Raw genomic sequence first — 22539 nt, forward strand, 5'->3', positions numbered from 1 at the left:
TGGTTCTCCCAGAGAAGCTAACCTTAATAAAAGATATAAACCCAAGTATGGAAGCAAATCAGTAACATGTTTTGAATTAAAAAAAACATTGAATACTTAATATTGACATTCAAACACCACCGAAAGTGTTGGTTTAGAATTCAACTCTTTAAAAGTGAAATATGAATTTATTGCAATGTAAAAAAAGAATCAGATCCCAAAATTCAAGGCTTGAAAATTCTGGTTGCTTAAAATCGAACAGTAAAATTCAGATACCAAAAATGTTATGAAAAAAATTCAAGCTTCAGAAATTCAAATTCAGGCTGTTTAAATTTGAATGGTAAAATTCAGATCCCCAAAATTCGAACCCATTTTTTTGTTGAAAGAATTCAAGAATTCAATTTGAGCCCAAATAAATCTGATTGCAACATCCAGGATGCAAATGCAATTAAGTTTGTAAATGTTGAAGAGACACTTATGTGACTTTCTGATCGAAACAGGTCACTCCCTAGAAGATTACTGTCACGACTAGCACACCTACAAAGAGGTTTCTGACATCAATGATGATGTCTCTGTGTTTTCAAGTCTGTTGTTGTTTGCATGCGTGTGTAGGTGTGTATGTGTTTCTTGTCATCTGTTTGTGTGTTCAAGTGTTTTTCATTAGATTGTTCCTTATTTGTATCAAGGGTCAATGAGAAAGGAGTGGGGAGAATAAGGATATGTGGGAGTAAGTGAAGAGAGGGAGGAGGGGAGGACAGAGAGAGAGCTTCTTCACGTCTACCTGTCTTGCTGGAGACACTGTGTCCTTCACTGCTTCGTCAACCTTGTCTGCAGCTCTGAGACGTGTCATCTGAAGGGACTGGACTTTGGGACTGTGTTCTGATCTTTCCTCAAAGATCCATCCCAAAAACCACAGTGGTTTTGTTTTTACACACCCAGACAGGGACAATGTTGAGTTGAATGTTGGTGAGTGACACCAATACAAGATTAAAACGGATCTAGATCTAGATAGAGGAAACAGATACCAGTCTATCTGAACACCAGTCAATACTGGTTTAGACACTGGGCATACTGTTAAGGAAGTCTGCTTCAAACAACACACCATAAAATGGTTATAGAAATCATTTTAATTTTTGCATCTGTAAAGTTTAAGATCTTCTTAAGCCTAGAATCACAGAAGCACATCATTGTGATAACTTTTGATTTAAACATTTAGAATAAACAGTGTTCTTGTAGCAATATTCTGTCATACAGGACCATACAATTATCTATGACATCATCACAGTTATAATCAGTAGGATGGTTTCATAAAATATCATTATAACAAACAATCTCTATACAATTCTCAATACAAGGAGGCAGATGGTTCTAACAGATTTTACAGTTAAAGGCAACATGGATTTAAATGTGTTTCCGAAGTTAACAATCTCATCACAGCTACTTCATTAACTAGCTTCATTGACTGTTTCACCTTCATCTCTCCATGCCCTTCTCCCTAAAACATAAAGCACTCACGTCCTCCAGCTAACACCACTTGCGTCTCCTTCATGTCAGAATCCCATATGTTTGCACTCCAGTAAATAAGCTGTGGAGCTCCTGTATCCTGCTCTCGTCCTCTGAAAACTGGCCTCGAGTCGCACCCATTGGTCGCACAGAGGGAAGTCCTCCCCACCCAGACCTTCGTCCTTTGGGATCGATCCTCATGGCCTCCCAGGCACCTCGCCTCCAGTCACACATCTGGTAACTTCACTCAACACTCGCAGGACCAACATCTACATGGTCATTCTCAACGACACACTCTTCCGGTTTCCTCTGAACGGTTGTCGTCCTCCATCTCGTCTGGCTCTAACAGCTGACCTCGTACACCTCCTGGCCCTGCTTGCTGACGCTGCGTGGGCATGGGCGGGGGCAGGTGAGGCAGCAGGGGCAGGTGAGGCAGCCGGGGCAGGAAGGACACTGTGGTCGCTTGAAGCTCAGCAGCAGAGCGCTTCCCCCCAGCACCTGAACGCACGCTCCCAGCCAGCCAAAATAAAGCGATCCCCCGGGGTGCAGGTGTAGAGGGGGCAGCCTGACCCCCCCGTGCCCCCTGTCCTCCTGCCCCAGAAGTCCCAGGCTGCGGGTGTAGACGCCCAGGGCCGTCAGACTGAGCAGGCCCGCTAGGGCCACCAGCAGGCCGCCGGCTGCCGCCACGCTCCTCAGAGGGAGGTCGGTCCAGCAGCGCACGCCCACGCTGGCCAGCACGATGCCCGCCCCGCACATGAACAGGGAGCTGAGCACCAGGCCCTGGGCCAGCCTGACCCGCGGGTCCCTCTCGTAGGACCCCGCCACCGGCCAGCACTGCTTCAGCTCTGACTCGGCCACCTGCAGGCAGCTCTCCCACAGGCCGTCGGAGCGAAGGAGGAGCAACGCCTCCGTCGAGCCCGCCGACCCCCTGACCCCCGAGCCCACTCTGGAACCCGCCCCCGGGCCGGCCACCCCCAGGCGGGTGTGCCCCTCCCTCCACTGGGGAGTGATGGCGGCGGTGAAGACGAGGACTAATCCCAGAGGGGCAAACACGATGCCCATCACCATGGAAACTGGGGTGTGCATCCTGGGAAACGATCTGGATCCGATAAACCGCAGAGAAGTGACGCAAATGCTGTGAACTGTCCTGTAGTTTCTTTCCAGTGTGATAGCTTGCCAGTGAAGTCACAGAAGAATAGGCACTGCTTGTCAGAGATCGCCAAACTACTACAGTAAGAGAAAGAGAAAGAACACATTTATATCAGAACATAAATTGATGTGAAAAGGAGAGGTAAGGAAAACAGATAGAGGTTAAAATAGAGACGAAGATAGATAGATAGCTAAAGAAACAGAGAGAGAGAGAGAGAGAGAGAGAGCGTGAGAGAGAGAGAGAGAGAGGAAGAGACAGACAGACAGACAGACAGAGAGAGAGAGAGAGAGAGAGAGAGAGAGAGACAGGAAGAGACAGACAGACAGAGAGAAAAAGAGAGAGGTCTGGATCTTCAGTTAGAAGCAGCTGGGCCAGGAGAAGAGCGATGCCTCTCTGTTGCTAAGATACGGAAACCAGGCCAGTCTCACGACCAGTGTTTGTCTTTGTACCCTTTATTTATTAAACGTCTTGTAAAGAAATATTTACATATCAAGCCTGTGTGCGTGTGTGTGTGTGTTTGCTGCTTTATAAGGACACGGAGGGAGTTATGACCTTCAGGAAGGATTCAGACCAGGCTGTGGGAGAGTGTTGCTCTGCCATCTGAATGCTGAGTGACTCTGTCTATCCAGGGACAGCACAGAGGACACTGGTGAACAGGGATGTGACAGGCAGATGACGCACACGCCCCCCTAACCCCCCCCCCCCCCCCTGACCTCCACTGCCCGCTGTGGGGGCGCAGACATCATGCTGCTCCAGACATAGAATTAGAGGACAGACCCATAATTGAATCAGCTCTCTCTCTCTCTCTCTCTCTCTCTCTCTCTCTCTCTCTCTCTCTCTCTCTCTCTCTCTCTCTCTCTCTCTCTCTCTCTCTCTCTCTCAGAGACACTTCATTGACTTGGATGGTCTTAATTCACCCGTCCGCCACTGTTCCATACATCTTTTTTTGTTTCTTTTCTTTTTGTTTATTCTCTTCATTTTTGAAGAGAATAAAAGCACAATTACAAATTACACAATTTATACAAAGTATTTGCATCAGAGTTAGCTCATTTAAATCAGATTGCCTTGGACAGGTGGTCCAATAACTCTGGGAGCAGCAAATAAACACCAGTCCATCAATGTCCATCAATGTTAGAGAATCAGGATGATATATGCATAACACATGCGTAACACATACAAGGTAATCAATGGTGGTGACACATTGTGTGTTGACTTTAGCCACAACTTAAATCTGGTTTAAAAAAACCTGGCAAAGCCTCCTGAGTTTCTAATGTTACTATGGAAACTATGGAATTTGACCTCCCTCTACTTGAAGTGACAAAGCAGATTGATCAGAGGGCTGTCTTTCAGAACCACGGCACCCAGTCACCACCATGCTGTGGTCCTGCTGGCAGTGCCCCTGGTGGGAAAGGGCAGCACGGCCAGGCATCCTCTAAGTCAGACGGATTATGAATCATTTTAAACATCAGGCGTGTCTTCATGTCCACACATCCCTCAGGGGAGAGGATCAGGATCCAGTCAGAACGAGATCTGCATCCCTGAGACCAGAAAGTCGTCTTAAAGATTGTCTTCACACACATCCACTCACACAAAGACAGACACACACACACATTTTCTGTTTAACGTGACATCTCCACTGCTCGCACAGCAAAGTCCTGTCCCACATACCGTTCAGGTGAGGCGGTGCAGAAGTACAGCAGACCTCTCTTCTCCTCCTCTTCTCTATGTCGTTATCAGCAGAGCTCACATGATTCCCTCTTGCTGTTGGAGAGATGCTCTGCTTCCACCGTCCCTTTCCCCCCTCTCTGTCTCTCGCTCGTTATCTCTCTCTCCCTCTTGTGATTGTGTGCTTTTCTCAGCCTTTCCTTCCTTCTGACTCCCTTACCCTCTCCCTCCTTTTCTCTGACTGGATCCTTCTCCCTCTCTCTGACTGTCCCTCTCTTCCTCTCTTCCTCTCCCTCCTTCTCCGTCTCTCTGACTCTCCCCCTCCCCCTCTTGTTCTCCCAGACTCCCTCCCTTCTTCTCTATGACTGTCCCCCTCTTCCTCTCTTCCTCTCTTCCTCTCCCTCCTTCTCCCTCTCTCTGACTCTCCCCCTCCCCCTCTTCCTCTCTCCCTCTCTCTGACTCTCCCCCTCCCCCTCTTCCTCTCTTCCTCTCTCTGACTGTCCCCCTCTTCCTATCTTCCTCTCTCTGACTGTCCCCCTCCCCCTCTTCCTCTCTCCCTCTCTCTGACTGTCCCCCTCTTCCTCTCTTCCTCTCTCTGACTGTCCCCCTCCCCCTCTTCCTCTCTCCCTCTCTCTGACTGTCCCCCTCCCCCTCCCCCTCTTCCTCTCTTCCTCTCCCTTCTTCTCCCTCTCTCTGACTGTCCCCCTCTTCCTCTCTCCCTCTCTCTGACTGTCCCCCTCCCCCTCGTCCTCTCTTCCTCTCCCTTCTTCTCCCTCTCTCTGACAGACCACCTCTCACTCTCCTGTTCCCTCCCTCCCTCAGGCGTGTGCAGCCTAAACAGAGGCTCTGCACAGATGGGAGACTGCTTACTCGTGTTCAGAAACAAAACATCAAGGATGTGGGTGAGGTGGAGTACATCGCACACCCACACACACACACACACACACACACACACACACACACACACACACACACACACACACACTCACACACACACACCCACACATATGATTACCAAATCATATGGATGAAATCAAATGTCTGATGCTATGTGTTTAAGTGACTCATCAGCTGTAACTAAGCACACATACTTTTATTGCTGATGTAATGCTGTATACCTATATTAGTGTATTAGTGTGCCCATCTGTCTTTCTGTGTCTAGGTGCAGGGGAGCGGCAGAAACAACAGTGTTCGGAAGCATCCTAACACCACACAGACGGAGAGAAACACATCCCTGATCCATCGTCCTTTATTTTCTTTGGGGAAAAAATATAAATGGGTAATACAAAAGAAATGGCAAAGTAAAAACATTAAATATATGATATACAGAAAGCCTTGAAATGTTGCAAAATGGTCAATGATTTGAAAAAAAAACAATAAACAACAATAAAATATCCAAAACCTTTCACAAAAACTCATCTGAAAAATGTGGGAGAGGGAGCTGTGTTCAGACACAGTGGCTTATGGGTAAATTGTGTGGTTCCACAACAGATCCAGGAAATGTGTGTTGCCCTTTGATAAGGGTTAGCCTCTGCTAGGTGAAACCCTCAGCTATGGTGAAGACGGGGAAATGTGTGACATTGGTTCTGCAAGCGAGCTCTGGGCAGGCGGACTGTGAAACTTAACAGACAGGTAGCTCTAGCAGTGTATTGTTACAGAAATACGTACAAAAAAGGGATCATAATACCATGCTATCTAAAAGACAAACTGTGTCAGACTAGCATGCTTTTTCAGGCACCATGAGTTGTGTAGAAATGATAGGTGCGTTACTAGCAACCTAACCTACTTTGAAAGAGCTGGCAAAATGCAGGATGTTTATGCTTCCTGACAATTGAAATAATATCATAGCAATTTGATGGATAAATGGACATTGTAAGTTTACAGCAAACAAACAACAAGGTCATGTTAATTAATATTTACATTAAATATTTACATCATCTTCATCTTAATTGCTCTCACGTTATATATAAAATATTTAGCTAAAACTGAACTGAACTGATGTGTTCCAGCTGTGGTATTTACAAAGAATGACTGACATCAGTGTTCTGGTTGAACTGACTGGCTGTTGTCCCATCTGTAACTATCGATCCGACTGGCCTCTGAGCTTGACAACCTGGTCTGTAATGTCTCTATTGCAATGCAATTGCATTGTCCAATTGGGCAGTGCTTTTTAAGAGGGTTTAAATCTGCAATTAGGATTGTCCAGAAGTTTGTGCCAGTGGGTCAGGGTTGTTGCTGGGAGGTGATGGAGGGGTCTTCATAGCTCCATGAGTGTGATCTGCAGAACGCCGTGGGAGTCCGACATCTCAATCAGAAAGGCAGAGTGGTTGGTGTAGTGTGCAATGATGTTGTCGTCCATGTTCACGAAAATCCTGACAGAAGACACAAACAGAGACACAAGGTTAGGTTGAATCTGGGTGCTGAACAGTTTGTGTGCGCTGACTTGGGGAAAATCGCTGAACGTAAATAATACATTTACGTTTGAGAAATAGGTTGTATGGGTTACGCAAATGTTACGGGGTTTGGATGCCATCTCACATCTAGAATTTAGAGGTGCCTCCCACATGAAGAACAAAAGATAGGGAGGGAGGGAGGGAGGGAGGGAGGGAGAGAGAGAGAGAGAGAGAGAGAGAGAGAGAGAGAGAGAGAGAGGGAGGGAGGGAGGAAGAGACAGAGAGACAGAGAGACAGAGAGAGAGAGAGAGAGAGAGAGAGAGAGAGAGAGAGAGAGAGAGAGAGAGAGAGAGAGAGAGAGAGGGAGGGAGAGAGAGGCAGGCAGGTTGTAATCACACCATCTCTCCAGACAGTCAGTCCATCCCCCTTCCCCCTGGGGCCAACCCTAACCCTGTCTTTACGGCTGTGTTGATAATGAGTGAACTAACTGCCAGCTCACGCTACCCGCCTAAAGCCTGACCGGCCCCTGATTGAAGACAGTATCCGAGGGATGGGAATGTAACTGAACCTGTTAGCTCAGCCTCTCCCCTACAGACGTACCTGAGCAGAACAGAACACAGAAGAGCGGAGCAGAGCGGAGAGCAGAGTGGAGTAGAATAAAGTATAGCAGATTAGAGCAGAAGTGAAGAAAGTAGAGGAGAGTAGAAAAGAGAAGATCAGAGCAGAGTAGAGCAGAGGAAAGCAGAGGGAGAATCTGCCAAGACGTCCATATGGGGTGAGAGGACAGGAGAGCAAAGCATCCTGGGATTGAACATACACTACCCACTCACCTTCACAGTGGAACAACATAAAACATATATCATGTAAAGCTATGTGAGCACACAGACCTTCTAAAACACCCTTTTTTCAAAGCTTGAAGACAAAACAGTAGTCACGGATGGCCAGTAGCCAAAAGGATTACAGACAAAGAGTCTATCGGACTATCTCCGCGCCCCGCTAACATCACCACACCACTTCCTTGTGCTGGCCAGATAATCAGATTAAGGAAACATAAACAAGAGAGACAATCACTGGGTGAGTCATCCTGGAGAGTTTTGAAATCTTTCAGTCCTCCTCCCTGTTCCTGTGTCTCTAGGAGGAGCGACAATTATCACATTCCAGCCGGCAGAGACCACGACTCACCTGGCCGGTTAGGGCACTCTGGCTTCCTTACACGGAAACCCTCTTAGATTCTAGGAAAGAATCTAGAAGATGGATGTGCCTATTCTGATCCACTTAAAGTTCATGTGCTAGGACTGCACATACTCCCTACTTTCAGCCTCGCCCTGAACGGCAGCAACTTTGTGCTTTAAACAATGCATAATGTTTACGTTTGGGTCCATGAAATGCCGTTCTGGTCAAAGAGACTTACCCTCGTTTGCATTTTTTGTAGATTTTTCCAATGGTGTCTGTTTGCATGCCATACTTCTCTGAAATCTGAGGAAGCAACAGGAAGTGAAAGAAGAGAGTTAAAACGATATCTCAAGCTAACTGACATGTGAACAGAGCTGGAGGGATGATATCTGTTTAAAGAGCGGGCCATGCCGTGCTGTGTGTGTGTGTGTTACTTACAGCTTCTCGCAGGCCTATGAGGGTGGGGGTGTTCAGCATCAGAGCATCAAAAACTTCCTCGGACTCCGACCTCACGTACAGGAGTACTGAAACACAGAGAGTCATGCAATGTTCACCAGTTAGTCCAGCAAGGTCAAGGAAAGCACACAGCGAAATGAAGCAGCCTATCGTAAGACAATCAAGTGAAAATTTCCATGCGAAATGTAACGTTTCTGTGTGTGCTGAGGTGATGCGCCGCTCGGTACGCCTGTTCCCTTGTCTCACCTCTTTGTGTGTCCTCTGCTTTGATCTGTTTGGCGGCAGGAGAGAGGCTGTGCTCCTTGTCTGGATACCGTCTCTTCAGAGAACTCCTGGAATCACATGACAAACCAGTCAGCCCTGAACCCCCATCATGCCGTCATGTACCTGACAACAGGCCTCTGCTAAAGTGACTTCCTCATTATAGGATACACTCAAGTATGGAGGGCAAGAAGATATTTACCTTTCAACTTCTTCCAGGGTTGATGGGGGTGCCTGCAGAGAGAGAGAGAGGAGGGGGAGGGGGAATAAAGATGAGTTAAGTGATAAGCTGCAGCTCTTGCACAAAGACACTGCTAGACATCTCCTTCCCACATCCTTACAGTCACAAGTGTGAATGTTATCACCGGCACACATACAGAACTACATTTCCCATGACCACCTGAATGGATTTGCACGGTATAGAACTCCTGTCATTATCTATTCACCTCCCAACCCGAAGTTTTTTTTTCTTTTCCTCTACTATAGGAGTGACGGTAAAAAGAACTTTGTATGAACTTGGTGGTCAAACACACACACACACACACCACTGACTGTGGGAAACAGACATGTCTGAACAGCACCTTCACCACCTTCCCTTGTGTCAACAACACGGCGAAACATGGAGAAACCTGGGGGGGGTCAGCGTGCGAGTGTGTGTGAGAGAGAGTGAGTGAGAGGAGTCTGTACATGAGTCGAGTTTCGACAAACAGCCCACCAATTAGGAGGTCTGCTATGAGAGAGTGCCTCTGCTCACTTTCCCTGCAACACCCTCCCACCTCCCTCCCTCCCTCCTCATCCCAACCCTTTTCCCACAAAATAGTTTCCCACACCTCTTCCACAGCCTGAGGCTGGAGGGAGAGGGGGCGAAGGTGCCATGACGCAACCACTGTTCCCAGAATCCCATAAACACTTGGATAGAGAATGAGAAATATACTATGTATTAAATAAATACAGTGGGAGAGAGATATAAATAAAGACAGAGAGGTAGGGAGGGAGAGAGAAAGGGGGAGAGAGAAAGAGAGAGAAAAAGAGATTGAGTGAGAGAGAAATGGAGAAAAACAAAGAGAGAGATATGATAGATAGATACTTGATTGTTCCCAGGGGAAATTTAGGAAGAGTGAGAGAGGGAGAGGGAAAGAGTAAGTGAAAAAGAGAGAGAGACACAGAAAAAGTGAGGGAGAGAGAGAGAGACACAGAGAGAGAGAGACAGAGAGACAGAGAGAGACAGACACACAGACATACAGAGAGACAGACAGAGAGAGAGAGAGAGAGAGAGTGAGAGAGAGAGAGAGAGAGAGAGAGAGAGAGAGAGAGAGAGAGAGAGAGAGAGCGGGAGGGAGACGTACCAGGCCACAGCGCTGAAGGTTGGAGAGATGCATCTCTGGGATGAAGAGGACAGGCTGGGTCACGTGGTCCTGCAGGGTCCTAAAGAGAGTGGAGTCAGAGGCCATGGAGCTGGACACCACGGACTTCGAACCTGGGGAGAGACAGGGTGGAGGGACGGGTTAGCCTCTGGACCTGGTGAGTGTGTGTGAGTGTGTGAGTGTGTGTGTGTGTGTGAGTGTGTGGGTGTGTGTGTGTGACACTCACTTGTGTTGCTGGTGTCAGCCACGCTCTTTCCCCTCCTCTTGGTCCTCTTCCTCTCCTCATCTCTCATCTTCCTGTCAGCACCCTGCGGAGAACAAACACACACAAACCATGAGCTCTTCTCCTCATAATGACCGTTATCGTCCATGAACGCATGCCGGCTAGCAGGCAACAGTACAGACTGACAGAAACACAGTCGAAATGTTTGAACTCCGCAGGACTGACCTTGTCACAGAAGATCTTGACCTGGCAGGCTGCTCTGTGGATGAGCTTGTTGGAGCCGGAGCTGAAATCATAGGTGTCGATCTGCAGGTTGAGAGGGAGGCCTTTCACGCCTTTCTGGGAAGAGAAGTCTGTGCTGAGGGAGTTCAGACCGATGTACACCTGGAAGACAAGGTTCAAGTTTGAGTTTCATTTTGGTTTGTCATATGTAACAGGTACAGGTACACGGGAACTGTCGTTCTCCTCTTGGCAGTTTCCTAGCAGCCTGTCGAAACCTGTAATGAACGAGTCCTTAAATATAAGCAGCTTTTGTTTGTGTATTCTTTTTCACGGTGACGAAGTGCAGCAGTGGTTTTAATTGCATTTAGTGCATTTATAACGTACAATGGAATTTTACATGAACACTCCTAAATATCTCTGCGTCTGAGTCATGAGCCCAAAGGTGTGTTTCTATCATGTTTGCGAGCGATGTGTTGACGACAAACAAACGCTTCCTGGGCACAGTGTCTGTGTGGATGCTCTTTAACCACTGATGTCTAAACCGGCCCAAGTGCGTCTGTCTCATCTACAGTTCGAAGGTTTTGGAAAAGAGTCCTACTTCTACAAGGCATGACACACGGTGTGTCTTTCTCTTCATCTCCTTCCTTCCCGCTCTCCCTTCACCTCCTCCACCTGTTCTACCCAGCCCTGCCTTGTTGCCCCGGGGCAGGTAGCTGAAAACTCCCTTTGTGGTGACAGCAGCCTCAGGGGGACACCAGACAGCATGCCACAGATTCCTCCCTTCCTCCTGCCCTCCCGTGTCTATACCCCCCCTCCCACCCCCAACCCTTAATCCAACCCTGGATGCTCACTCCACTTGTGTGTGTGTTGAATGTTACTGTCTATGTGTGTGTGTGTGTGTGCGTGTGTGTCTGTGTGTGTGTGTGTGTGTGTGCGTGTCTATGTCTGTGTGTGTGTGTGTCTGTCTGTGTGTGTGTGTGTGCGTGTCTATGTCTGTGTGTGCGTGTCTATGTCTATGTCTGTGTGTGTGTGTCTGTGTGTGTGTGTGTGCGTGTCTATGTCTGTGTGTGTTTGTCTGTCTGTGTGTGTGTGTGCGTGTCTATGTCTGTGTGTGTGTGTGTGTGTGTGCGTGTCTATGTCTGTGTGCGTGTCTATGTCTATGTCTGTCTATGTCTGTGTGTGTGTGTGTGCGTCCGGCCTACCTTGGCCTCCTCGTTTGGGTTCCAGACGAAGGACAGAGCGTTGAACGCCACCTCCTCCACACTGCTGATGCCGCTGAACACCTCTTTGTAGTCCGCTGCACGGAGAGAGAGCATATCCAGTTACCTCCCAACGTTCCTCTCAGTCCCACTGGGCATGTGTGTGTGTGGGTGTGGGTGTGTGCGTGGGTGTGTGTGTGTGTCTAGCAGCACATACCTATGTCAATGACCCTCTGTTTGACGGTGGGCTGGCGAGCGTGCCAGTGGTTCCAGCACTTCAGCTGCGTCTCCGGACTCTTGTCATTTTCAAACACGGCCATGACCACAGTCTGGAGGAGAGACAGACAGGGAGAGAGAGATAGAGAGAGAGACATAGAGGGAGAGAGACAGAGAAAGAGAGCGGTGGTGGTGAAGGGAGGGAAAGAGAAAGATAGAAGAATGCCATCAGATTTGGAACACTAGTGTGGGTTGTTTTGCGTGTGCTTCAAACCAAACAAAAACAGATTCCTTTCAGCGGTGACCTTTCCACACGTTCATCCAGCCAGCCAAGAACACAGCTTCTGGAGAGTGAAGTCATCAACGTGCGACGGACTCACCTTGACTTTGCTGACCACCGGGCCTGTGGAGCTGTCCACTCCCTGGAGGGTGATGGGGTAGAACTGGCCCTTGTTCAGGTACACCATGGGCAGCTGGGAGGACTTGTGCTGGGAGGCCTGGGCAGCTCCCAGAGTGAACTGGAACTCCTGGCTGGAAAGACACCACCGGCATTAGACTTAACTGAAGTGAGTTTCATTCCAGTTCCCTAAGGTAGGTCGATAAGCAGATGGGTGTGTGGATGGCTATCGAGGGGTTACATACCTGTACCTCTCTGGAGGTGAGTTAGAGTAGGTGTCTGAGTAGATGGGACTGTCCTGAGGAGAGAAGTGCGTGCTGTAGGGAATCTGAAAGGAAGAGAGGAGAGAGAGATAAGAACATCAGCAAGACTGACAGGAAATACAAAGAAATGGCCCGAGCCCTGTTTAGCGGCCCAGCCCTCCTCATCCCAGGGCCTCTGCTCTCACCTGGGCCGTCGTGTCGGAGTAGGCCGTCTCCCCCGGCCACTTCTGCAGCAGAGAGTCAAAGATGTTGTTGATGACCTGCTTGTCGTAGCTGTCCACCGCGGCGGCACCCCCGGCGCTGCCCGTGAGGGTGGTGTAGCTCTCTGAGGACAGGGGGAGGGCGGAGCAAGGCTTGGGGGCGGGGCACATTGTCTCCTGGTGGCCGTGGCTGGAAAGGTTCTCCGACAGGAGCTTCATGATGTTGGCGGGCGTGTCCAGAGAAATCAGATCGGGGGAGGAGCTACTGAGAGTCAAGGAAAGTAGAGGGAGGGGAGATGGGCCGAGAGAGGGAGGCAGAGAGAGAGAGAGAGAGAGAGAGAGAGAGAGAGAGAGAGAGAGAGAGAGAGAGAGAGAGAGAGAGAGAGAGAGAGAGAGAGAGAGAGAGAGAGAGAGAGAAGGAGGGAGGGAGGGAGGGAGTGGGAGATTAGTAAGGGGTCCAAACACCATCTCCGACGCCGCGCCTTGCAAACACAACTGCTGACTGACAAATAGAAGCCAAAAGCTGTGACTGTCAGCCCACTCCTTGTCTTGTTCATAAACAGTAGCCTGTACACTAGCACACCAGCACCCACCCAGACACACACACACACTTACGGGCACACACTCACACACACACACACACACACACACACACACATACACTGAGAGCTACTGAAAGTGAGCTGACAGGGAGGGAGGCGGGTGTGGGGCCTGGGTGGGAACTGTTTGTTTCCTAATCCCAGATTGTGTGTTTGAGTTTCTCTAGAGAGCTGAAGGGTTGAGGGGGAGAGAAGGGCCCTCTCTCACCCAGACAAAAGACAGAGGAGAGGAAAGGTAAAGAGAGGAGAGGAAAGGAAAGAAGAGAAGACAAGAGGAGAGGAGGAGAGAGAAAAGAAGAGGAGCTGAGGGTAGAAAGGAGAGGAGAGGAAATAGGAGGACAGTAGAAAGGAGAGGAGGGTCTTCTTGGGTGGTATGGATAACGAGCTGTGCGGTGTACTGACCCACGATCCCTCAGGCTCTGTTTGACATGAGGATTACCCTGGCTGCTTAGTCTGACCTCCAGAATCCCTACCTGCACTATCCTCACCAGGAGAGGGGGTAAGTGGGGGGGGGAAAACCACCCAGAAAAGACTTCATGTCCATCCCTCCTTGACACCACACATCCATACACACAAGTGTGGCTAACAGGGAGTCCTACTTCAAGGATGTGTCTTACCTCTCATTGGGCTTGTACATGTTGTTGCCTCGACTGCATGCGGTCATCTTCAGTTCCTTCTGAGTCTGCAGGATACGAAATACACACTCACGTTACTCATGAGTCGCACGGACCACAAACAGATGATGACACAGCAGTCGCTTGTTACTCCAGTTCACACCGCCCCAACAAACACCAACAAACGCAAACCCAATCGCCTGGTGAATGTAAGGTGCTTGTTGGGGCGGAGTGAAGCGGCTGAACTGAACAACCGTGGCGCGAGGAGCGCACCAGATGGGCAGAGACCCCGGACACAGTAAAGATGCCAACCTTGCACTGGTCATGGAGCATGGTGAGGGCGGTGAGGTCGACCTCAGGGTTCATCCTGGGCTTGGGCCTGCTCTGGTCACTTTCCATGTAGGACCAAGAGTCCATGATGTAGTTACTGTAACGCTGGTAGTTAAAATTCTCGTTCTGAAGGCCCAATCCTATAGTCCTGCACAGAGAAAGAACATGTTAGGGGGTGCTATACACACACACACACGAAGGAAGACATGTAGGAATCATGTGGTTGTGGCTGAAGTGATGTAACAGCCTTCGTGACCTCTCACAGACGCCTGAGGGAACGGGAAGGTTTCGATTGCAAAACCACAAATTTGGCTCCGCTCTTTAAACCTCACATGGTCTGCATGCAAGAGACACACCTTCAGTCCCCCACACACACTCACACACACACACACACACATTCACAACCTGGTAATCTAAAGATCCACACTATCATCAACTCCATCGCACAGCGTTTATAAACAGAAAAGGAAGAGCACGCTAAACACAGTGTGAAAAAAAGTTTTTCAGACGATTTGTTTGCCAACTTTCACTGCTAAATCTCCTCTGTCGTTCCTGCTAAAGACCCTCAAACAAGCCCAGGGTCTGGGGGAGGGGCCTCTGCCTCCAGAGCAAACACTGCAGAGGTCTGTTTGGCGGCTTGGAGGATCTCTCTGTCTGTCTGGGAAGGCCCGGGAGCAAACACAAACAGCTCCACGCAGCGCTGTCGCCAGCCCCACACCTGAGCACACCTCAGACACCTGGCTAAATGAACACCTCAGCAACCCACCAGGGAAGCGTGACAGAACAAATCAAGCCGTCAAGACAACGTTCAACACCGCGCCAGGTCTTCGGGCCCAGGTCTGTGGGTCCAGGTCTGTGGGTCCAGGTCTGTGGGTCTAGGTCTGTGGGCCCAGGTCTGTGGGTCTAGGTCTGTGGGTCCAGGTCTGTGGGTCCAGGTCTGTGGGCCCAGGTCTGTGGGTCCAGGTCTGTGGGTCCAGGTCTGTGGGCCCAGGTCTGTGGGTCCAGGTCTGTGGGTCCAGGTCTGTGGGTCCAGGTCTGTGGGTCCAGGTCTGTGCTCACCCAGCAGGGAGAATACCTCTGCTGAGAGGGGTTAGCTCAGCCTGCGGTACTGAGCAGTGTGTGTGTGTGACACGCACTGTCTTCACAACTCCGGACTGGGACACCTGCTGTGCTCCTGACCCCTCCACCCCTCCACCCCTCCACCCCTCCACCCCTCCTTCCCTCCACCCCTCCCTCCTCTCGACCTCCCCTCTCAGCTCTCCCCCCACGCTCAGCGGATTCCGACCAAGTCCACACACCAGCTCTTTCCTGTCCCCCCACACGGCTGAATAGGAATCGGATGTTTCAGACACACACCACGTACACATACTCAGTCGGGACTACAGTTTCACCGTTGTGTCATTGAATGCATGGCCATTAGACCCCTGTGTGACACCTACCGCAGAGACTTCTATTTCCAGGAGCCTTTTGTGCTCCTGGCCCCTGGGTTAGCCTCAACACAAGCAGGGACAAAACCAGCACACTCCAACATAGCTTCAGTTCAACGGCAGGTGATGCAGAGTAATGATGTATGTGTGTGTGTTTGTGTCTTAGTATAATTTTCCGAAAGAATAGACCCTTTTCTCCCAACAGACACCTTTCACATGGGGGTCTGTTGCAGCATGTACAAAGGGGGAGAAGAGGAGTCCTACTGTAGCTGCATTTGTTTTTGTCAATCTCAGTTCTGTTAGAAACATAATTAGGCACCGCTAAAAACGAACATTCTATGCTGCAGGAGAAAGACACACCACATTCCCCACAAACAGCCTTACACTCAAAGGAGATTAACTGGGAAGACATCGAAAGGAAGGCATGTTTTGTCAGGATGAACGTTCATATTAACTGAATAAAAGGACATGGTGAAAGCCTTTTAAAACCTGACAGTCATTGCGTAATGCAAGTCCCTCCTTCAGGTCCAAAATCACAGCAACGCAAACACTCAACCAACAAAACAATCAATTGTAATAATAAATAAAATAACCAACTGGGATTAATTCACTTACTCAATCTCTTTGGTCATGACTCCTGTCCAAGTAAGCAGGAATCGTTTCCTGAGGTTAGGTTCCTCTGGGTGATGTATTTGTGTGTGTCTCTGAGTTTGTGTGACTCTGTCAGTCTTAAGAGCAAAACTAGGATTGGTTCCAGGCCTCTCTGACACCAGCCTTTATTTCATTCTGACAGCTAGCTTCCCTCACTGTGCTCTGATTGGCTGAGGCCTGTGGACAGGTGTGTGATAGGACAGGTGTAGGGGGGTTAACTCTCACACTGCTGAGGAGAAACCAGGGTGTGACTGAGAGAGGGAAAGGGAGAGAGAAGGCAGTGAATCCTGCATGTCATTACCCTGCTGAACAAAAGAGTGAAATTGGGATTCCAGAGGTGTGAAAGGATTCTTAACGAGCCGGGAACAACAATGGCAGATTTCTGGAGCTAGTCTTTAACATGGAAATGTTCTTTTGAATAATTTCCTCTCAGTCTCCAAGAAGCCATCACTGTGAAACCCTACTTCCCTGGCACTCAGAGTAACACTTACTGTCAGGGCTTCATGGAGAAATAACATTTTACTGTTGTGATTTTTTGAATGTGTTTTGTTTTATTTCTCAAAGTGCAATCATTTCAATGTCATACACTTTATTGTTTACCCACACATGTGCACACACAAAAACACACACACACACACACTCATCACCCACTCATATACACACAAGCACAAACACTCACACACAAGCACACACACACAGACATACACACCCCCACACACTCCCACACACATACAGTCTGTGTCTCAGCGACGTGTGTGTTGTGTTGCTAATACCTGGGGCACTCTGGTGTGGCAACACATAAGTGTGGGTGCTCTGCGGTGTACCCACACACACACACACACACCCACCCACACACACACCCACCCACACACACACACACACACACACACACCCACACACACCCACACCCACACACACACACACACACACACACACACACACACACACACACACACACACACACACCCACCCACCCACCCACACACACACACACACATCAGTCCCTCAGGGAGAAAAAATCTGGAAGCGAATCAATCCAGAAAGAGAAAGAGAAATGAGCTGGCAGTCTTGTGAACCACACCCCCATAGTAATGTGTACAGTGATTCCATGTCATAACAAAGACTATTATTAAAAAAGACTATTATTAACAACAAAGAACAGCCCCTCATCAATCTGAAGGGATGAACTGTCAATCAAAGCTGGCTTGATAATATCTATGAACTGTAACCTTTTTTGTAATTGAGAATGTTTTGTAATGCTGTTTCATGACACCAAGGGACTTGGCCAAAATCATGCATCTGTCAATCGTTCTTAAAAAGAAAGAGAGAGAGAAAGAGGGAGAGAGAGGAAAAAGAGAGACAGGGTACAACTGTCCCACCATTACCCATAGGTGGCGCTACATTCCACGCCCTAAAGCACAAAGGCTTTCTGGAATGGATAGGCTAACCAAGCCCCCGCCCTTCACTCCTTGGGTTGAAATAAAGGCCCTTGTGGATCTTGATGGTATTATATTTCAGATTTGGTATCCCATTGGTAATTCTGCAGCATAGATTTTTCTATACAGTTCCAATTTGTCAAGAATATACATTTTTCAATGGTTCGCAATGTTTGGAGGAATCCGCCATTACTGCTTGCAGTTATATTTAGGATTCCTCCGTCAGGAGGAAACCTATTGTTATTGTTAGTTTTATTATTATTATTATTCTTGTTCCATGGAAGTCAATGGCAGCCCCTAGAACACTTCGACAACTTTTTGTGAAATTTGGCACACTCATTAAGGACAGTTGATTCTATACCTACACCAAGTTTCATGTCTCCCATTAGACCACTCCAGCGCCACCAATGGGTCAAAGTTGGACTTGTGTTTACACACGCAACTTTTGAACCGTATGACCCATTTTCAAAAATGAGGTACCATTGGATTCCCTGGTTCAAGCCGAGTTCAACGCACCCCATGGCGTCAATTTCCGGTTATATAGATTTTCCGCTACTTCCGGTTTTATCAAAAACCTTTGAAAGCCTACTCCTCCTACAATTTTTGTCATATCTTCTTCAAAGTTACCAGAGATGATCTTCAGACCAAGCGTCACAAAAGTTATCGAAAAGAATTTTGATCCTCACAACCGTTTGTCCGGTACAGCCAATCAAATTCATCAGAAAAGCCGCCAAACAGGATGTGAAGTCCTGTCTCAGCAAATCTTTGAGATATCAACACGAAACTTGGTATATCGATGGAAGACACTACAACATGTTACCGTGTGCAAAGGCAACTTCATATCTCCAAAAATGATTGATATAAAGCAAATTGAACTTATCGCTAACGCTAAAATAATGCTTTACACATCAGCCAGTCAAAAACTGATACTCTGATTCAATCACAAGTTCATATGAAGACTCTTGAGAATGTTTATAACACAAATCTGTGAAAAAGTTGACTGTAAGATCAAAGGTCGATTTTTGGTGAATATTTGAAACATGCTTGCTTGGCTAATTTCTAGCCAAATTTCCAATGAATGTCTCCCCTCCTCCTGCCCGCGCGTGCTCCACATCCTCACACACTCAGCCTTAACTTACACACGCGCGGGCTTGGCAAGACGCACACGCAACATTTCAGGAGAGTGTGGGCTGACCAAGCCCCCACTCATTCCTTGGTTTCTAGCCAAGGCCTTGTGGATCTTGTAATCTTGGATCTCTTAACAAAAGCTGATCTTTTTAGTATTGCATTTCCGATTTTGTATGCAATGGTAAAAAGTTATACAAATCCTGAAACATTGATATATATATATGTATTTATATATATATAAATCTTTATTTCAGACGCCAAGTTCCACATAAAATAACAGACATAGAGCTATAAAAAAGAGAGTAAAACGAAAACATAAAACATAGATAATACAGTGCATAAAAAGTATGAAGACTTTTGTGCCAATGTAGTCTTAAGTTCCAAGTAATCGATAGCAGCTCTTTAGAGGGTTGACCAGGGCCTCTACTATTCAGTTCTCAGACTTGTCCAGTCGACACATGAAACCATACATCAGTTGTCTCAGGAGTGCCTTACAGGTTGGTACGTGCTTAGACAGAAACAACTGACCAGCACTATGCCACCTAGGCACATTAAGTAGCAATCTAAAAGCATCATTGAAACCATACATCAGTTGTCTCAGGATTGCCTTACAGGTTGGTACGTGCTTAGACACAAACAACTGACTAGCACTATGCCACCTTGGCACATTAAGTAGCAATCTAAAAGCATCATTGTAGGCTACTTTCAGTATCTGTATACTCCTTTACCTGTACATAGACCACAAATGAGCAGTGTACAATGGTGTTATGTAGGTTCTAAACAGGGAACATTTAACTGAATCTGAGCACATAGAAAACGTCCTTAATAACATACTGGCCTGAGAATATATTTGACAGCGCTGTTGATACATATCGTTGTCATCTGTCCAATCATCAGAAATGACATGGCAGATATTTTATTTCCTCACAAACACCAAGGGGACTGCCAGATAAATAAAAGGTAGGGAAGGTTAATTTCCTGTCCTGATTACTTCTGACTATCATTATGTGGCTTTTCTTTGCATTATATTTTATATCATGATCTAAGCCATACTGAGAGCACACCCATAGCATCTGTTGCAACAGGCTGAGTGGAACCAGATAATCTGCGTACATCAGATGATTGACAATAGATTCACCAACAAGACAGCCTGTATTTGTCTTATTCAGCTGGCTTGATAAGTCGTCCATATCCATATTAAACAAAAAGGGAAATCAAATTCCTCCTTGTCGAACTCCGTTACCAACATGGAAAGCAGCTGATACAACATTGTCCCATTTAACATGAAAAGTTTGATTTGCATACCAGAACACCAAAATCCTCACAAGAGGTTTAGGGAAACCTCTCGCTATTAGCTTCATAAACAGTTTTTCATGACAAATTCGATCGAAAGCTTTGTAAGCATCAATAAAGCATAAAAATACAGATGAATTAAGACTTGTGTACCTGAGACAATCTCCTTCAGAGCATAGATACAGAGATCAGTACCATGTTTTCTTTTAAAACCAAACTGATTTTCTGCAGTCAGAATATACATTTCCAATTTCAATCAAATAATTCTCTCAAACACTTTAGACAAGATACTGGCCAATGCAATGGGTCGATAGTTGTGTAGCCCGGGTGGTAAACATTTCTGTTGAAACAATCCTATTACATAAATATAAAAGTTTGAATACATAATACTTAAGTTCATAGTTTAATAAATAGACTTTAAGGTTTGAGAGTATGATTTTGATTTGATGAGAAATGCATATTGTTCATGTTTTACTGAATACAGCATTTGGAAATGTATATCTGTTGTTTAAAAAACGCATGTTAAAATGTACCGGTTACAAATATGAAGAGAGTAAGATGAATGTTTTGTGAATCTATGTTGTTGCTTTAATTTTGATTATGATGTTAAGCCAATCCGGTTTGAGGTCAAAGGGCAGGGTAACACGGGAAGTTGGTGTAGATGAGGTTGGAGTAGAAAAAGACAGAGCGAGCGGAGGAGTTGGAGGGAGAAGAAAATTGTAGCGTACGGTAAAATACCAAGAGTGAAGATTTTATATTATCATTAGTGGTGTTATGTTTATATTGTTGGGTGAATATCTCAACCAACAACAATAACCCAGAAAGAGGAGTTTGGCTGTTGGCGGTTTTGGATAAAGCACGGGCTTTGCCGCCAGACTAGCGACAGCGAGTGCCAGGTTGGAGCCGGTGGAGGTCGGGATTGTCGTCGTCCTCAGTCTTCTTCCTGAGTTGGTTCGTCTCGTAAATCCACAAGAGTATTTGGTCGGTCTCTCCTTCACCTGCTGCCGCCCTTCTGCCGCAGTGCGTGTGCTACCGCACTGCTGATCCGAGGTACCAGCTCCTTGTTATTTTGTGCCATCCTGGCGAAACAGCCATTTTGTTTACGGCTACAACGCACACGAGCTACACTCAGGCCTGCACCGTAGAACTGTACTGAATTAAGGTATTCGTGTAGTTAGCATTGCCGGCTAGTTTGTATTGTGTGTCCATGTGCATTACGATGTCATGTAAATGTTGAACCAATAACTGAAGAACTGATTTTTTGTCTGAAGTAAATCTTTCCTGTTTTTGTTTAACAGTTGGTTGTATTGTTTTTTTCATATGTTAAATTGGTTTAAGTTAGTAACAATTACTAACGAACTCAGGTTAGCCACCTCTCATTACAAATCCACCAAACTAGAGAGGCGCTACAGTTGTCTATGCTGTTCAGTTTACCAGCCTTATCTTTAACAACAGGCACTAACAGTACTGACATAATAGAGTTCGGTAGAACACCATGAACCATAATTCCAGTGAGACACATGGCTAGAAATGGACTGAGTCTATAACTGGCATTTTTTAGATGCTCTGCAGAAATGGAATCCATACCACAAGCTTTGTTGTTGTCTAGCATGTGGATGGCATCATAAATATCTACTGATCTAACTATCAAGTCTGCAGAGATACCTTTATATTGATTATCAATTCTCACTGTGTTACTTTGAACACAATTAAATAGTTTACTGTAGTGCTCATGCCATAGATCAGCAATCTTCTCTGGACAACTAACCCCTTTGATATCAGAAGGGAGGGGAGTTCTGTTATTATTTATGATCTTGACCTCCTTCCAGAAGTCAGTAAGATTGTTATTCTGCATCTTTCTGGCCAGCGAGTCTACTCTCATTGTGTTTTCATTTCTCTTAATGAAACGAGTGCATATTTAAATCTAGCATTTGTGAGGTTTTTGTTATCAAGCAGCACTCCCTGTCTGGGTCTGCCTGCCTCTGACCAGACTCTAAAGGCTTCTCTAGCAGCAGCATGTTGCTCAGACACAAACTCATTCCAGACAGGCCGTGCGTTAGGGACCTTACTCTTGTGATTAATAAAAGGTTCACTGGAAGCATAAAGACATTTGACAATATCATCATACATGGCACAGAGCTTTTCAGCATGATGTTTATCCTTGCAGTTCATATCCGTGCACATTAGGGCATCCCTAGAAAATGCAACATCACTATGTAAGCTGTCAGTTAATAGAGAATATCTGTGCCGAACCTCTTTGGTCAATTTTGACCAGTCCAGTTTTCTTGGGGGGCCAGCAACAAGGGTACAATCTCAACATTTAGCAGCATAGCAACTGGTATGTGATCAGTGGTGGCCAGCCCATAACACATCTCTATACTTTCCAGTGAGTCATGA

At 46.9% G+C, this 22539-nt stretch overlaps 2 protein-coding genes and 1 long non-coding RNA gene across 4 annotated transcripts; 1 reads left to right on the forward strand and 2 right to left on the reverse strand.

Annotated features, from left to right (window-relative positions):
* Positions 1-1824: 1824 nt before the first annotated feature.
* On the reverse strand, positions 1825-2568 carry cldn23l (claudin 23-like). Its single transcript, XM_047051400.1, has one exon. It carries the CDS (start codon positions 2566-2568, stop codon positions 1825-1827), a length of 744 nt encoding a protein of 247 aa, XP_046907356.1.
* A 2503-nt stretch (positions 2569-5071) lies between these two features.
* On the forward strand, positions 5072-5918 carry LOC124487992. The gene is made up of 2 exons (XR_006958581.1): positions 5072-5199; positions 5460-5918. It is a non-coding gene; the product is annotated as an uncharacterized LOC124487992 (long non-coding RNA).
* On the reverse strand, positions 5531-16395 carry grhl3 (grainyhead-like transcription factor 3). Of its 2 annotated transcripts, none has more exons than XM_047048736.1 (16): positions 16250-16395; positions 14190-14355; positions 13881-13945; positions 12650-12929; positions 12447-12529; positions 12185-12335; positions 11806-11917; positions 11592-11686; positions 10393-10551; positions 10171-10252; positions 9927-10057; positions 8783-8814; positions 8566-8651; positions 8302-8387; positions 8102-8166; positions 5531-6669 (listed from the first exon to the last, which is right to left on the reverse strand). In XM_047048736.1, exons 1-16 carry the CDS (start codon positions 16264-16266, stop codon positions 6555-6557), a joined length of 1725 nt encoding a protein of 574 aa, XP_046904692.1. In that variant the 5' UTR covers positions 16267-16395; the 3' UTR covers positions 5531-6554. The 2 variants fall into 2 exon arrangements, with proteins under 2 accessions (XP_046904692.1, XP_046904700.1); XM_047048744.1 differs by having other exon boundaries at positions 12650-12926; positions 16250-16394.
* Between the last annotated feature and the right edge of the window lie 6144 nt (positions 16396-22539).

The sequence above is a fragment of the Hypomesus transpacificus genome, chromosome 3, assembly GCF_021917145.1.
Source record: "Hypomesus transpacificus isolate Combined female chromosome 3, fHypTra1, whole genome shotgun sequence".
NCBI classification, from domain to species: Eukaryota; Metazoa; Chordata; class Actinopteri; order Osmeriformes; family Osmeridae; genus Hypomesus; species Hypomesus transpacificus.

Excerpts from the sequence above, each read along its gene's own strand:
- cldn23l (XM_047051400.1), bottom strand. The coding sequence starts at position 2,568 with ATGCACACCCCAGTTTCCATGGTGATGGGCATCGTGTTTGCCCCTCTG.
- grhl3 (XM_047048736.1), bottom strand. Across the intron at positions 11,918-12,184 it reads CGGTGGTCAGCAAAGTCAAG|ACTGTGGTCATGGCCGTGTT; the intron begins GTGAGTCCGTCG and ends TCTCTCCTCCAG. Across the intron at positions 10,552-11,591 it reads ACCCAAACGAGGAGGCCAAG|GTGTACATCGGTCTGAACTC; the intron begins GTAGGCCGGACG and ends CTTGTCTTCCAG.